At 53.8% G+C, this 15226-nt stretch overlaps 1 protein-coding gene across 1 annotated transcript in view; it reads right to left on the minus strand.

The window, feature by feature from the left end:
• Window positions 1–12725: 12725 nt before the first annotated feature.
• The window catches only part of LOC139274677 (neuronal acetylcholine receptor subunit alpha-10-like), a 71044-nt gene continuing 68543 nt past the window's right edge, over window positions 12726–15226 (minus strand). The window contains exon 5 of the mRNA XM_070891355.1: window positions 12726–13920. Coding sequence (XP_070747456.1) covers window positions 13412–13920 — 509 coding nt within the window. The 3' untranslated portion in view covers window positions 12726–13411. The remainder of the gene's footprint in view (window positions 13921–15226) is intronic.

Raw genomic sequence — 15226 nt, forward strand, 5'->3', positions numbered from 1 at the left:
TTGGGAAGACTGAAGCCATTGTTTTCGGTCCCCACCACAAACTCCGTTCCCTGGCCACTGACTCCATCCCTCTCCCCAACTCCTGTCTGAGGCTGAACCAGACTGTTCCCAACCTTGGGGTCATATTTGACCCTGAAATGAGCTTCTGGCCACATATCCGCAGCATAACTAAGGCCGCCTATTTCCCCCTCCGTAACATCGTCCGTCTCCGCCCCTGCCTCAGCTCATCCGCTGCTGAAACCCTCATCCGTGCTTTTGTTACCTCCAGACTTGACTATTCCAACGCACTCCTGGCTGGCCTCCCACATTCTACCCGATGTAAACTAGCGGTGATCCAAAACTTGGCTGTCCCGTGTCCTAACTCGCACCGAGTCCCACTCACCCATCACCCCCTGTGCTCGCTGCCCCATGTCCTAACTCGCACCAAGTCCCGCTCACCCATCACCCCCTGTGCTCGCTGCCCCGTGTCCTAACTCGCACCGAGTCCCACTCACCCATCACCCTCTGTGCCCCGTGTCCTAACTCGCACTGAGTCCCACTCACCCATCACCCCCTGTGCTCACTGCCCCCGTGTCCTAACTCGCACCAAGTCCCACTCACCCATCACCCCCTGTGCTCGCTGCCCCCGTGTCCTAACTCACACCGAGTCCCGCTCACCCATCACCCTCTGTGCTCGCTGCCCCGTGTCCTAACTCACACCGAGTCCCACTCACCCATCACCCCCTGTGCTCGCTGCCCCGTGTCCTAACTCGCACCGAGTCCTGCTCACCCATCAGCCCCTGTGCTCACTGCCCCGTGTCCTAACTCGCACCGAGTCTCGCTCACCCATCACCCCCTGTGCTCACTGCCCCGTGTCCTAACTCGCACCGAGTCCCGCTCACCCATCACCCCCTGTGCTCGCTGACTTACATTGGCTCCCAGTTAAGCAATGCCTCGATTTCAAAATTCCCATCCTTGTTTACAAATCCCTCCATGGCCCTCGCCCCTCCCTATCTCTGTAATCTCCTCCAGCCCCACAACCCCCCGAGATGTCTGCGCTTCTCTAATTCTGCCCTCCTGAGCATCCCTGATAATCGCTCCACCATCGGTGGCCGTGCCTTCTGTTGCCTGGGCCCCAAGCTCTGGAACTCCCTCCCTAAACCTCTCCACCTCTCTCTCCTCCTTCAAGACGCTCCTTAAAACCGACCGCTTTAACCAAGCTTTTGGTCACCTGCCCTAATTTCTTGCAGCTTGGTGTCAAATCTTTTGTCTCATCACACTCCTGTGGAGCGCCCTGGGATGTTTCACTACGTTAAAGGTGCTATATAAATATAAGTTGTTGTTATTGTTGAAGCTGCACTCATCCAGACAAGTGGAGAGTATTCCATCACAGTCCCCACTTGTAGATGGTGGGAGGCTTTGGGGAGCAGATAGAATACACAGCCTGGGCAAGGTTTGTAATAAACATCTGTCTATAAGATCAGCTGTCAGATCCTTCCCAGGCTGATAACCCCAAGTGCCTCCAGACCTTCCCCATAACTCAGACCCTCGGGTCCGACACACGCTCCTCTCCACACTGCGTCCAGTGCTCAAATATCTCCTTCTGAACTCTGTCCCTTCCCCTCCTTTCCCGCTCTCTCTCTCTCTCTCCTCTCCCACCTACCCTGTCTCTCCCCCACCTGCCCTCTCTTTCCCTCCTTCTCTCCCTCCCCGCTCTCTGCCTCCTCTCTCTCCTCTACCCCTTTCTCTCCCTCTCTCTCACCTCTGCCTCCCTTGCTGCTCGGTTGCTGGTTCCCGGTGAGAGTTCTGTGGCAGGGAACGATTCTATCTCCCGCCCCCGGTGCTGGGGATTGGGGAATCTCCGGGTCCTGCCCGGGGAGATGTAGGTTTTCTCACGGAAGCAGAGCTGGGACACACGCCACAGGACCACGAGCTGCTCCCTGGAAAGAGATATTTGGCCTTGAATTATGTATCGGTGAAGCGACTCCTCTCGGGCCAGGAGCCATCAATGTTTCAAAGCTTCTTCCAACAGCCTTGATCCGATGCCTTGCTTCACATTAATCGGAGTACGGTGTGTGTAAGACACACTTTCCTTGTTAATTATAGAGACTCTGAATGACAGGATACCAATCACCCGTCTCGCAATCATTAATTAACGGCGGAAACCACAATGAAAAAATAATTCACTTGTTTCTCCTCCTCAGCCATGGCTCAGTGGGCAGCACTCTCACCTGAGTCAGAAGATTGTGGGTTCAAGTCCCACTCCAGGGACTCAAGCACATAAATCTAGGCTGACACTCCCAGTGCAGTACTGAGGGAGCGCCGCACTGTCGGAGGGGCAGTACTGAGGGAGCGCCGCACTGTCGGAGGGGCAGTGCTGAGGGAGCGCCGCACTGTCGGAGGGGCAGTACTGAGGGAGCGCCGCACTGTCGGAGGGGCAGTACTGAGGGAGCGCCGCACTGTCGGAGGGGCAGTACTGAGGAAGTTCTGCACTGTCGGAGGGGCAGTTCTGAGGGAGCACCGCACTGTCGGAAGGGCAGTACTGAGGAAGTTCTGCACTGTCGGAGGGGCAGTACTGAGGGAGCGCTGCACTGTCGGAGGGGCAGTACTGAGGAAGTTCTGCACTGTCGGAGGGGCAGTTCTGAGGGAGCGCCGCACTGTCGAAGGGGCAGTACTGAGGAAGTTCTGCACACACACAGTTACAGTACTCACACTCACACGTGTGTGTTGGAGCCCTGATCACACTATCTCTCCCCGACAGTGAGCAGCAATCACTCAGACACTGTGTATCAGAGTCTGTATTGGATGTTCGATACGATACAGGATGAACACTGGCAGATTAATGCAGTGGGGCCCAGCACTGAATTATATCAAAGGCTCAGTCCGTGTCCCTGAACATCGAGGCTTCACCTCCGGGGGCTCAGTGATCCACCTCTTCACCACATATCTTGGTGATACTTCCTCTCTCGGTGCTCTGCCTCGTTCCACGACTCTTGTGGGGTGGGGGGTGAGGTGGGAGTGTGAAGGAATGGAGGGGTGTGGATAGCGCCCAACGTTCCAATGGTCCTCTCCTACTGCCCCATCCAGCACTCGGGCACGAGGCACCACACTTTGCCGCCAGCCCGTGTTTGCGTACAAGATTGGTCAGAAGATTCCACACAGGAGACTATTTGCAAAAAGAGAAGCACGGGGAATTTGAGGTGGGGCTTGTGAGGTGGCTCGGTGATTGGCTGGGAGGTAGGAGGCGGAGACTAGGGAGAAAGGGACCCCTCTCCGAATGGCGGGATGGATGATTGGTGAGGTGTTCTGGGGCCTCAGCTTTTCACCATATTTATCAGGGACTTGGAGGAAGGAATCGCGCGTTGTCTGTCCAGGTTTGCCAGCGACCCCAGTTAGGAAGCAGTGTGAGCTGTGGGGCTGGAAAGAGGAAGTTACAAGGGGACAGAGAGGGGCTCTGTGAGACATAAGAACATAAGGAATAGGAGCAGGAGTCGGCCATACGGCCCCTCGAGCCTGCTCCGCCATTTAATACGATCATGGCTGATCTGATCATGGACTCAGCTCCACTTCCCCGCCCGCTCCCCATAACCCCTTATTCCCTTATCGGTTAAGAAACTGTCTAATTCTGTCTTAAATTTATTCAATGTCCCAGCTTCCACAGCTCTCTGAGGCAGCGAATTCCACAGATTTACAACCCTCTGAGAGAAGAAATTCCTCCTCATCTCAGTTTTAAATGGGCGGCCCCTTATTCTAAGATCATGCCCCCTAGTTCTAGTCTCCATCAGTGGAAACATCCTCTCTGCATCCACCTTGTCAAAGCCCCCTCATAATCTTATACGTTGCTGTACCTGCATACTATCCTTTTGTGTTTCATGAACAAGTACCCCCAGGTCCCACTGTCCTGCAGCACTTTGCAATTTTTCTCTATTTGAATAATAACTTTCTCTCATTTTTTCTGTCAAAGTGCATGACCTCACACTTTCCAACATTATACTCCATCTGCCAAATTTTTGCCCACTCACTTAGCCTGAGAGGACGTAACTGTGACAGACAGGGGAAGTGTGACATCACCCACTGTGGACCTACAGAAGATTGTTCAGAGAATTGTGTAAATATTGAGAGACCAGGAGCTGTGCACAGATCACTAAACGTCAGTGCACAGGTAAAAAGATAATTAACCAGGCTAATGGAACGTTGGCCTTTACCTTGGGGGGAACACAACGGGGAGGGAGTGATATTGCAGCTGTACAGAGCTCGGGTCAGACCCCGTCTGCAGTCACTGCGTCCAATCCCGGGCCCCGCCCCTCGGGGAGGGTATATTGCCCTCGGAGGGGGAGCAGCGCAGGTTCCCCAGAATGATATCGGGGCTGAAAGGGTTAAATTATGAGGACGGGTTCTGTAATGTCTGTACTGTACCTATGAATGACTCCACGAGGCAATGTGTTGTACTCAAACTGTAGTGACCTTGGTCCTTTATTCGTAACTCCAGACTGAGGCAGCCGCATGGTGGGCAGCCTTTTATACAGCCCCTGCCACCAGGGCAGGAAACCCCGGTCTCCACCAGTTGCACCCTCTAGTGATGCCAGCATAGTATATACACAGTGTCAACCTTAGTGACAGTACATCAGGTAAACAAGTCTCCATCTTATGCAACTATACAGTGACTACACGGAGAGTATATCTATAGTCTGCATATAGAACAGGCTGCACAGACTGGGCCTGTGTTCCCTCGAGTGTAGAAGATTGAGGGGCGATCTGATCGAGGGGTTTACGATGATTACAGGATTCGATCGGGTGGATCGAGAGAAACTGTTCCCTCTGGTGGGGGGATGTCCAGAACAAGGGGCAGGACCTTAAAATTAGAGCCCGGCCGTTCAGGGTGATGTCAGGGAGCACTTCTTCACACAAAGGGTGCTGGGAATCTGGAACTCTCTCCCCCCAAAAAGCTGCAGAGGCCGGGGGGCAATTGGAGCTTTCAAAACTGGGATTGATGGATGTTTGCTGGGTAAGGGGTACCGAGGGATATGGGGCCAAGGCGGGGAGATGGAGTTGAGGAACAGATCAGTCGTGATCTTATTCACATCAACGGCAAACAAAATTGTAAACCGGGCGATCGATTCTGTACTGCCTCTTTTACGATGCTGCCCCAGACCCATTTGACCCGCTGGTCATACCAAAATATCTGTCTCTCATTAACTTTAACATCTTCCGGAACCTTTATGTGACCGTTAACGGTGACTGACGCCAAAATAAGGTGAGCCCTTTCAACAGGTGCATCACCCAGATCGCTCGATTGAGCAGTAAGGGGAATTGAAGGCGGACAAGAGGGAGTTTATCCCAAAGCTGGGCAGATTCTCCTCGGCACCACGAGAATGAATTTTCTCTTTGTTAGTCGGAATATTCGCTTCATCTTCTCTTCTCCTAAGTAAGCTTGACCCCAGCAGATTCAGGTGGGAACCTTCACGTGTACAACGTTTACTCAGGCCAGAGTTAGCAGTTACGGACAAGCAGTTAGGTCAACAAGAGCAGACATTGATGACGGGGTTCAACACCGCCTCCAGTGCGCCAGTGCAGCCTTCGGCCACCTGAGGAAAAGAGTGTTTGAAGACCAGGCCCTCAAATCTGCCACCAAGCTCATGGTCTACAGGGCTGTAGTGATACCCGCCCTCCTGTATGGCTCAGAGACATGGACCATGTACAGTAGACACCTCAAGTCGCTGGAGAAATACCACCAACGATGTCTCCGCAAGATCCTACAAATCCCCTGGGAGGACAGACGGACCAACATTAGCATCCTCGACCAGACCAACATCCCCAGCATCGAAGCACTGACCACACTCGACCAGCTCCGCTGGGCGGGCCACATTGTCCGCATGCCCGACACGAGACTCCCAAAGCAAGCGCTCTACTCGGAACTCCTTCACGGCAAACGAGCCAAAGGTGGGCAGAGGAAACATTACAGGGACACCCTCAAAGCCTCCCTGATAAAGTGCAACATCCCCACCGACACCTGGGAGTCCCTGGCCAAAGACCGCCCTAAGTGGAGGAAGAGCATCCGGGAGGGCGCTGAGCACCTCGAGTCTCGTCGCCGAGAGCATGCAGAAACCAAGTGCAGGCAGCGGAAGGAGCGAGCGGCAAACCAGTCCCACCCTCCCTTTCCTTCAACCACTGTCTGTCCCACCTGTGACAGAGACTGTAATTCCCGTATTGGACTGTTCAGTCACCTGAGAACTCACTTTTAGAGTGGGAGCAAGTCTTCCTCGATTCCCAGGGACTGCCTGTGATGATGACGTCAAATTGTGCAGCTTCACCAGACAGGTGGAGAAAGGTTCCCTGTAACGGAGCCCGAGGGTGGTGAGAGTGAATGCATCGTGCTCAGGTACCATCACTCGCCGGTACAGAGGGTCACCAACTCCACATCCCAGCAGCGAATGCCGCCCAGCCAGGGGTGGGAGGTGAACCTGTTCGCACCGCGCGCCAGGACATGGCCGTGTAAGCTCTGGAAACATTGCTAACCACCTGCACAGAGAGACTTACAGCACAGGAGGGGGCTATTGGGCCCACCGTACCCGTGCCAGCTCTGTCCCACATCCCCCCTTGTCTCTAACCCTGTCAGTTCCCCAGCCTCCAATTCCCTTTTATAATTATTGACGGAATCCGCTCCCACCACCTTTTCAGGGAGTGTGTTCCAGACCCCCACAACTCTCTCCCAACCTCTCCTCCAGATCTGTTCCCAGTGATTTTGAATTTGTGACCTCTGGTTATATGGAATGGCGGAGCAGGCTCGAGGGGCTGAATGGCCGACTCCTGTTCCTAGTTATCGCCATTGGGAATAGCTTTCCTCTATCTATTCGATGAAAACCTCTCCTATTGAAAAGCCCTCTTCACCATCGCTGTTCCAAGGGGAACAGTAACTGAACCATCCCCAGTGACTCCACTCTGATCTGTTCAATGGCCGAGCTTGCCAGTGCTGAGTGTGCCAGTCCTGAGCTAATCTCCGCGGTTCAGTAATCCCAGACCCGGTCACTCGGTACCCAGCAATCCCCTTAATGGTAAACTCGAGTCAGTGAGCTGCCTTTCGCTGGCACTCTCACCGGAAAGTAACTCGATTCATTATTTGTTATTCCAGTTGTGAGATAACCTGTCTACAACCAGGTAACAGCGAAATACTGCGGGTGCTGGAAATCGGAGATAAAAACAGAAAATGCTGGAACTACTCAGCGGGTCGGGCAGCATCAGTGGAGAGAGAAACCGAGTTAACGTTTCAGGTCGCTGACCCTTCGTCAGAACTGGGAAAGATTAGAGATAGAAACATAGAGATTTACAGGGCAGGAGGAGGCCATTCCGGCCCATCGTGTCCACGCCGGCCGACAAAGAGCCGCACGGCCCTCGGTCAGCAGCCCTGAAGGTTACATATAAACCTGCGAACAATGACGGAAAGATAAAGAGCACCCAGCCCAACCAGTCCGCCCCACACAACTGCGACACCCCTTATACTGAAACATTCTACACTCTACCCCAACCAGAGCCATGTGATGTAACACAAGACAAGGGCTCATGGGATTGGGGGTAATATTAGCATGGATTGAGGATTGGTTAATGGACAGAAAACAGAGAGTCGGGATAAACAGGTCATTTTCAGGTTGGCAGGTTGTAACTAGTGGGGTGCTGCAGGGATCAGTGCTGGGGCCTCAGTTATTTAGAATCTATATTAACGACCTAGATGAAGAGACCGAGTGCAATATATCTACATTTGCTGACGATACAAAGCTCAGTGGTACAGTAAGCTGTGAGGGGAACACAAAGTGTCTGCAAAGGGATATAGATAGACTGAGTGAGTGGGCAGTGAGGTGGCAGATGGGGTATAATGTGGGGAAATGTGAGGTTCTTCACTTTGGTAGGAAGAATAGAAAAACAATATTTTTTAAATGCTGAGAAACTTTTAAATGTTGGCATTGCGAGATTTGGGGGTCATTGTGTAAGAAACACACAAAGCGAGCATGCAGGTACAGCAAGCAGTAAGGAAGGCAAAGGGTGTATTGGCCTTTATTGCCAGGGGGTTGGAGTATAAGAGTAAGGAAATCTTGCTACAATTGTACAGGGTCTTGGTGAGACCACACCTGGAGTACTGTGCACAGTTTGGGTCTCCTTATCTGAGGAAGGATATACTTACCTTGGAAGGAAGTGCAACAAAGGTTCACCAGACTGATCCCTGGGGTGAGAGGGTTGTCCTATGAGGAGAGATTGAGTAGAATGGGCCGATACTCTGGAGTTTCGAACAATGAGAGGTGATCTCATTGAAACATACATTGAGGGGGCTTGACAGGGTAGTTGCTGAGAGGATGTTTGCCCCGGGCTGGGGAGTCTAGAACCAGGGGTCACAGTCTCAGGATAAGGGGTCGGCCATTTAGGACTGAGATGAGGAGGAATTTCTTCACTCAGAGGAAGGTGACTCTTTGGAATTCTCTGCCCCAGAGGGCTGTGGGGGCTCAGTCGCTGAGTATATTCAAGGCTGAGATCGATAAATTTTTGGACTCTCGGGGAATCGGGGGATATGGGGATCGGGCGGGAAAGTGGAGTTGAGGTCAAAGATCAGCCATGAGCTTATTGAATGGCTGACTCCTGCTCCTAATTCTTATGTTCTCATGTGAACAGGTTTCTAAGCAAGTACAGGGGAAGGGAAAGGGAAAGGGGAAGGGAAAGGGAAAGGGGAAGGGGAAGGGGAAAGGGAAAGGGAAAGGGAAAGGGAGGAGGGGAGGAATGAACAAAAGGGACGGTCTGTGATTGGGGGTTGGTGGGGGGCAGGAGAGATTAACAGACAAAAGGGATGATTGTGTGAGGCAAAGGAGATGGTAATGGGATGAGTAGAGGAATAAACGATGGGTCTGGAGGGGGTGCAAGTGGGAATAGCTGAATAATCAACAACTGCCGTCCGAAAAATGGGCCGGAGATTGTGGCCTGAAATTGTTGAACTCAATGTTGAGTCCCGAAGATTGTAAACGGTTTTATCGAACGATGAGGTGTTGCTCCTTGAACTTGCATTAAGCTTCATTGGAACAGTGCAGGAGGCCAAGGACGGAGAGGTCAGAGTGGGAGCATCGTGGGGAATTATCTGTTTAGTGTTTAATTCCCCCCCAGGATGGCTCACCTTGAAAAAGTTCTGCTCTTCTCTCCAACGGGTTTCCGTTTGTCTCGTTTACCTTCTTCATCTTCATCGCTTCCGGTCTCCCTCCGCGCGCGCGTTGATCCAAGAGTTGGACAGATTCAACGGCGAAATCCGCAACGGTCCGGAGTCCGGGACGATCGGTGGCAGGGTGGTCCACAATCCTAAAATGGTCCAGAATCCAGACCCATCACAGCTGGCGACCTTGGACCTCATCTCACCTGCCCCCACCCTGCGACCTTCTCACCAGCCCCCCAAACACCCCTCACCGGGGCCTGCCCCCCCCAAACACCCCTTCCACGGGGCCCTCCCGCCCCCCAAACACCCCCTCCCTGGGGCGCTCCCGCCCCCCCCAAACACTCCCTCCCCGGGGCCCTCCCGCCCCCCCAAACACCCCCTCCCCGGGGCCCTCCCGCCCCCCAAACACCCCCTCCCTGGGGCTCGCCCCACTGAACACCCCCTCTCTGGGGCCCCCAGCCCCCCCTCCCCCAACACCCCCTCACCGGACCCCCCCCCCCCGCACACCACTCCCCGGGGCCCCCCCCCTGAACACCCCCTCCCCGGGGCCCCCCCCCTCCCGAGGCTCACCCCACCGAACACAGAACTCCCCGGGGCTCGCTCAACCGAACACAGAACTCCCCAGGGCTCGCCCCACCGAACACACCCTCCCCAGAGCCCTCCCGCCCCCCAAACACACCCTCCCCGGAGCCCCCCTTAAATACCCCCTCTCCGGGGCCCCCCCTGAACACCCCCTCCCCGAGGCCCCCCCCCCAAACATCCCCTCCCCGAGGCCCCCCCCAAACACCCCCTCCCCGAGGCCCCCCCCAAACACCCCCTCCCCGGGGTCCGCCCCCCGAACACCCCCTCCCCGAGGCCCCCCCCAAACACCCTCTCCCCGGGGTCTGCCCCCCGAACATCCCCTCCCCGAGGCCCCCCCAAACACCCCCTCCCCGAGGCCCGCCCCCCCCGAACACCCCCTCCCCGAGGCCCCCCCCCCAAACACCCCCTCCCCGAGGCCCCCCCCCCAAACACCCCCTCCCCGAGGCCCCCCCAAACACCCCCTCCCCGAGGCCCGCCCCCCCCGAACACCCCCTCCCCGGGGTCCGCCCCCCCGAACACCTCCTCAGTGGGAGACCCCCCCCCCCAGCTTTCTGATATTCCGAAATCCGGAAATTCCCAAACCTGGGCTCGGGCGTTTCTGGATTTGTGACGTCAGAAGCACGTTCCAAAGTCCGGAAAAGCCCAGAATGCGGAACGGCCTCGGTCCCAGATTTTAGGTGCTGCACCTGGACCTCTAACTTTTTCCAGTTCTGACCAAGGCCCATCGACCTGAAACGTTAACTCGGTTTCCCTCTCCACAGACGCTGCCCGACCCACTGAGAGTTCCAGCATTCTCGGCTTTTATTTTATATATTATTAATTTACGCAGTGATAATTGTGATTCTGTATCTCAATAAACAATTGTTAGCGCAAGAGTAATCTGACTTTATTGATGATGAAACAACAAAGGGTTCATTCATTCACTCGGCCCCTTGATGTTTCCCCCGGGCTGGGGAGTCTAGAACCAGGAGTCACAGTCTCAGGATAAGGGGTCAGCTATTTAGGACTGAGATGAGGAGGAATTTCTTCACTCAGAGGGTGGTGAATCTTTGGAATTCTCTGCCCCAGAGGGCTGTGGATGCTGGGTCATTGAGTATATTCAAGGCTGAGATCGATAGATTTTTGGACACTCGGGAAAAGCAAGGAAGTTATGATGAACCTGTATAAAACACAGGTTAGGTCCCAGTTGGAGTATTGTGGCCAATTCTGGGCACCACACTGTAGGAAGGATGTGAAGGCCTTAGAGAGGGAGCAGAAAAGATTTACGAGAATAGTTCCAGGGATGAGGGACTTCAGTGATGTGGATAGACTGGAGAGGTCTATCAGGGATAGACAGGGAGGTCCTGCTGCAACTGTATAGGGTATTGGTGAGGCCGCACCTGGAGTACTGCGTGCAGTTTTGGTCACCTTACTTAAGGAAGGATATACTAGCTTTGGAGGGGGTACAGAGACGATTCACTAGGCTGATTCCAGAGATGAGGGGGTTACCTTATGATGATAGATTGAGTAGACTGGGTCTTTACTCGTTGGAGTTCAGAAGGAGGAGAGGTGATCTTATAAAAATATTTAAAATAATGAAAGAGATAGACAAGATAGAGACAGAGAGGTTGTTTCCACTGGTCGGGGAGACTAGAACTAGGGGGCACAGCCTCAAAATACGGGGGAGCCAATTTAAAACCGAGTTGAGAAGGAATTTCTTCTCCCAGAGGGCTGTGAATCTGTGGAATTCTCTGCCCAGAGAAGCAGTTGAGGCTAGCTCATTGAATGTATTCAAGTCACAGAGAGATAGATTTTTAACCAATAAGGGAATTAAGGGTTACGGGGAGCGGGCGGGTAAGTGGCGCTGAGTCCACGGCCAGATCAGCCATGATCTTGTTGAATGGCGGAGCAGGCTCGAGGGGCTAGATGGCCTACTCCTGTTCCTAATTCTTATGTTCTTATGTAAGCTGGGTTGTTCTCCTTGGAGCAGAGAAGGTTGAGAGGAGATTTGATCGAGGTGTTCAAAATCATGAGGGGTCTGGACAGAGTAGATCGAGAGAGAAACTGTTCCCATTGGTGGAAGGGTCGGGAACCAGAGGGCACAGATTTAAGGCGATTGGCAGAAGAACCAAAGGCGACATGAGGACAAACATTATTTCTCAGCGAGTGGTTAGGATCTGGAATGCGCTGCCTGAGAGGGTGGGGGAGGTAGACTCAATCGTGGCTTTCAAAAGGGAGTTGGATAAGTACCTGAAGGGAAAACATTGCAGGGCTCCGGGGAAAGGGCGGGGGAGTGGCACTGGCTGAGAGCCGGCACGGGCTCGATCGGCCGAATGCCTCCTTCTGTGCCGTAACCGTTCTCTGATTTTATGATATGGGGATCGGGCGGGAAAGTGGAGTTGAGGTCGAAGATCAGCCGTGATCTCATTGAATGGCGGAGCAGGCTCGAGGGGCCGAATGGCCGACCACTGCTCCTAATCCTTATGTTAACGGGAAATTGGTAAAATAAACTGATATTTGATCTGAAGTGGGTAATGTAAAGCAGTTGAGTGAACCAAACATTAGCATCATTCACTCCTGGACATCAGATGGGGGATAAACCCCAGACAGCTCCTGAGTGAGAAGTTAAAGTGAGGGGGTTAAGGATTTGTCGTGATACGGGCAGAGAGAGAGAGAGAGAGAGAGAGAGAGAGAAAAACTAGAGAGAGACAGAGACAGAGAGAGAAATAGGGAGACATGGAGACACCCAAGCAGTGCGTGACACAGAGAGAGAGAGAGAGAGAGAGATTTTTACTTTTCTACACCGAATACATAGAGTGACATCGAATGTACATCACAGGAACAGGCCACTGGGCCTCACCGCTCCGTGCCGGGGTTTATGCTCCACACCAGCCCCCTCCCACCCCTCTCCATCTCACCCCATCCCCATATCCTTCTATTCCCTTCTCTCCCATGTGTTTAATCCAGCTTCCCCTTAAATGCATTGATACTATTCACCTCACTTTACAAGGACCATACCAGAAATGCGAGGGTATACATATCAGGAACGGATGAACAGGCTGGGTCTCTTTTCTCTTGAGGGGTGACCTAACAGGGGTCTTAAAAATGATGAAAGGTTTTGATCGAGTGGATAGAGAGAGAATGTTTCCACTTGTGGGGGAGACCAGAACTAGGGACCATCAATATCAGACAGTCACTAATAAACCCACTGGGGAATTCAGGAGAAACCTCTTTACCCAGAGAGCGGTGAGAATGTGGGACTCGCTGCCACAGGGAGGGGTTGAGGCGAATAGTATCGATGTATTTAAGGGGAAGCTGGATAAACACATGGGGGAGAAGGGAATAGAGGGATATGGTGATAGAGTTAGATGAGGAAAGACGGGAGGAGGCTCGAGTGGAGCATAAACACCGGCATGGACTGGTTGGGCCCAGTAGCCTGTTTCTGTGCCGTATATCCTGTGTAATCCTGTGGCAGCGAGTTCCACATTCTCAGCACTCTCTGGGTAAAGAAGTTTCTCCTGAATTCCCTGGTCAGGGGATGACCTGGGGCGGTGGTCTGGCAGAGCAGGTGACCAGTGGAATGTGAGTCAGGCGGGTTGTACACTGGACGGGGGGACCAGCTCGACCCGATTACCACCCCGGCGGGGAGAGTGAGATCGACCGCCAGAGAGAGGGCACGGGTGGGCCGGCCTACAGAGCTTTGGCCGCGAGGAGGGCGCTCGTGAAGACAACCATGACCACAAAGAGCCACATGAAGAGGCGGTCCATCACCTTGGCCACTTTCCGCCACTCAGCCGTACGGATCACAACCGCCCTGTGGTGTCGAAAGCAGCGAGTGATGAACAGGATGTTCTCGCTCAGCCGCCCCCGGTGATGGGGGCAGCCCCGCCCACTCCCCGGGCCCAACCGGACCTCCTGCTCCCGTCCCTCGCCACTGCTTTCCTCTTCACTCGCCTCCTCCTCCCCCTTTGGCCGATGACCGGTGGCGGCTGGACTGCCCGCGCCCAACGTCCGCCCCTTTGCGCAGTTTCCGCCCGCCTCGGAGGCGAAGAGAGCTCTGGCCAGGTGCTGGAGAATGGCCACCTTGGCCCACCGAGGGACGGGCTTGACCTCTGGCCCACAGTGATGAATGTTCATGATCAGGATCGACAAGGCCGTGGAGGCCGAAATCATCGTCATTGTAGCGATGTAGTATTTCCCTGTAACAACAACAATGTTATACAGCGCCCTTAATGTAGTAAAACGTCCCAAGGTTCATCACAGGAACGATTATCAGACACAAATTTGACACCGAGCCGCATGGGGAGATATTCGGACAGGTGACCAAAAGAACATAAGAAATAGGAGCAGGAGTCGGCCATTCGGCCCCTCGAGCCTGCTCCGCCATTCAATAAGATCGCGGCTGATCTGATCTTGGCCTCAGCTCCACTTCCCCGCCCGCTCCCCATAACCCTTTATTCCCTTATCGCTCAAAACTCTGTCTTATCTTCACCTTAAATATATTCAATGTCCCAGCCTCCACAGCTCTCTGGGGCAGCGAATTCCACAGATTTACAACCCTCAGAGAAGAAATTCCTCCTCATCTCAGTTTTAAATGGGCGGCTCCTTATTCTAAGATCATGCCCCCTAGTTCTAGTCTCCCCCATCAGTGGAAACATCCTCTCTGCATCCACCTTGTCAAGCCCCCTCATAATCTTATACGTTTCGATAAGATCACCTCTCATTCTTCTGAATTCCAATGAGTAGAGGCCCAACGTACCCAACCTTTCCTCATAAGTCAATCCCCTCATCCCCGGAATCAACCGAGTGAACCCTCTCTGAACTGCCTCCAAAGCAAGTATATCCTTTCTTGGTAGGTTTTAAGGAGCGTCTTAAAGGAGGAGAGAGAGGCGGAGAGGTTTAGGGAGGGAGTTCCAGAGCTTGGGGCCCAGGCAGCTGAAGGCACGGCCACCGATGGTGGAGCGTTTATAATCAGGGATGGTCAAAAGGCCAGAATTGGAGGAATTTTTTCCCCACAGCCCAAATTTGTCAAGTATTTATCGAATTCCCTTTTGAAAGTTACTATTGAAACTGCTCCCACCGCCCTTTCAGGCAGCGCGTTCCCGATCACAACAACTCGCTGCCTTCTGGAGCAGAGCCGAGGGCCCAGGGGCCCAGGGCCCAGCCCACACTGCGATATGTGAGCGCACTAGGTCCGTGCAGCAGAGCTGGTCTCCAGTCGTCCTGGTTAACCCTTGCCACTGGACCAAGACCTCGCTCTGTCAAGCCCGTGTGGTGGCTGGTGTGCAACAGTCACCCCACGGTGGGGCGGTACCGAGGGAGTGCCGTGCTGCCGGAGGGGCGGTACCGAGGGAGCGCCGCGCTGCCGGAGGAGCGGTACTTTTGGATGAGACGTTAAACCGAGGCCCCATCTCTGTTGGGTGGATGTAAAAGATCCCATGGCGCTATCTTGAAGAAGAGCAGGGGAGTTCTCCGCGGTGTCCTGGGGCCAATATTTATCACTCA

This window comes from Pristiophorus japonicus, chromosome 10 (assembly GCF_044704955.1).
Source record: "Pristiophorus japonicus isolate sPriJap1 chromosome 10, sPriJap1.hap1, whole genome shotgun sequence".
In the NCBI taxonomy this organism is placed as follows: Eukaryota; Metazoa; Chordata; class Chondrichthyes; family Pristiophoridae; genus Pristiophorus; species Pristiophorus japonicus.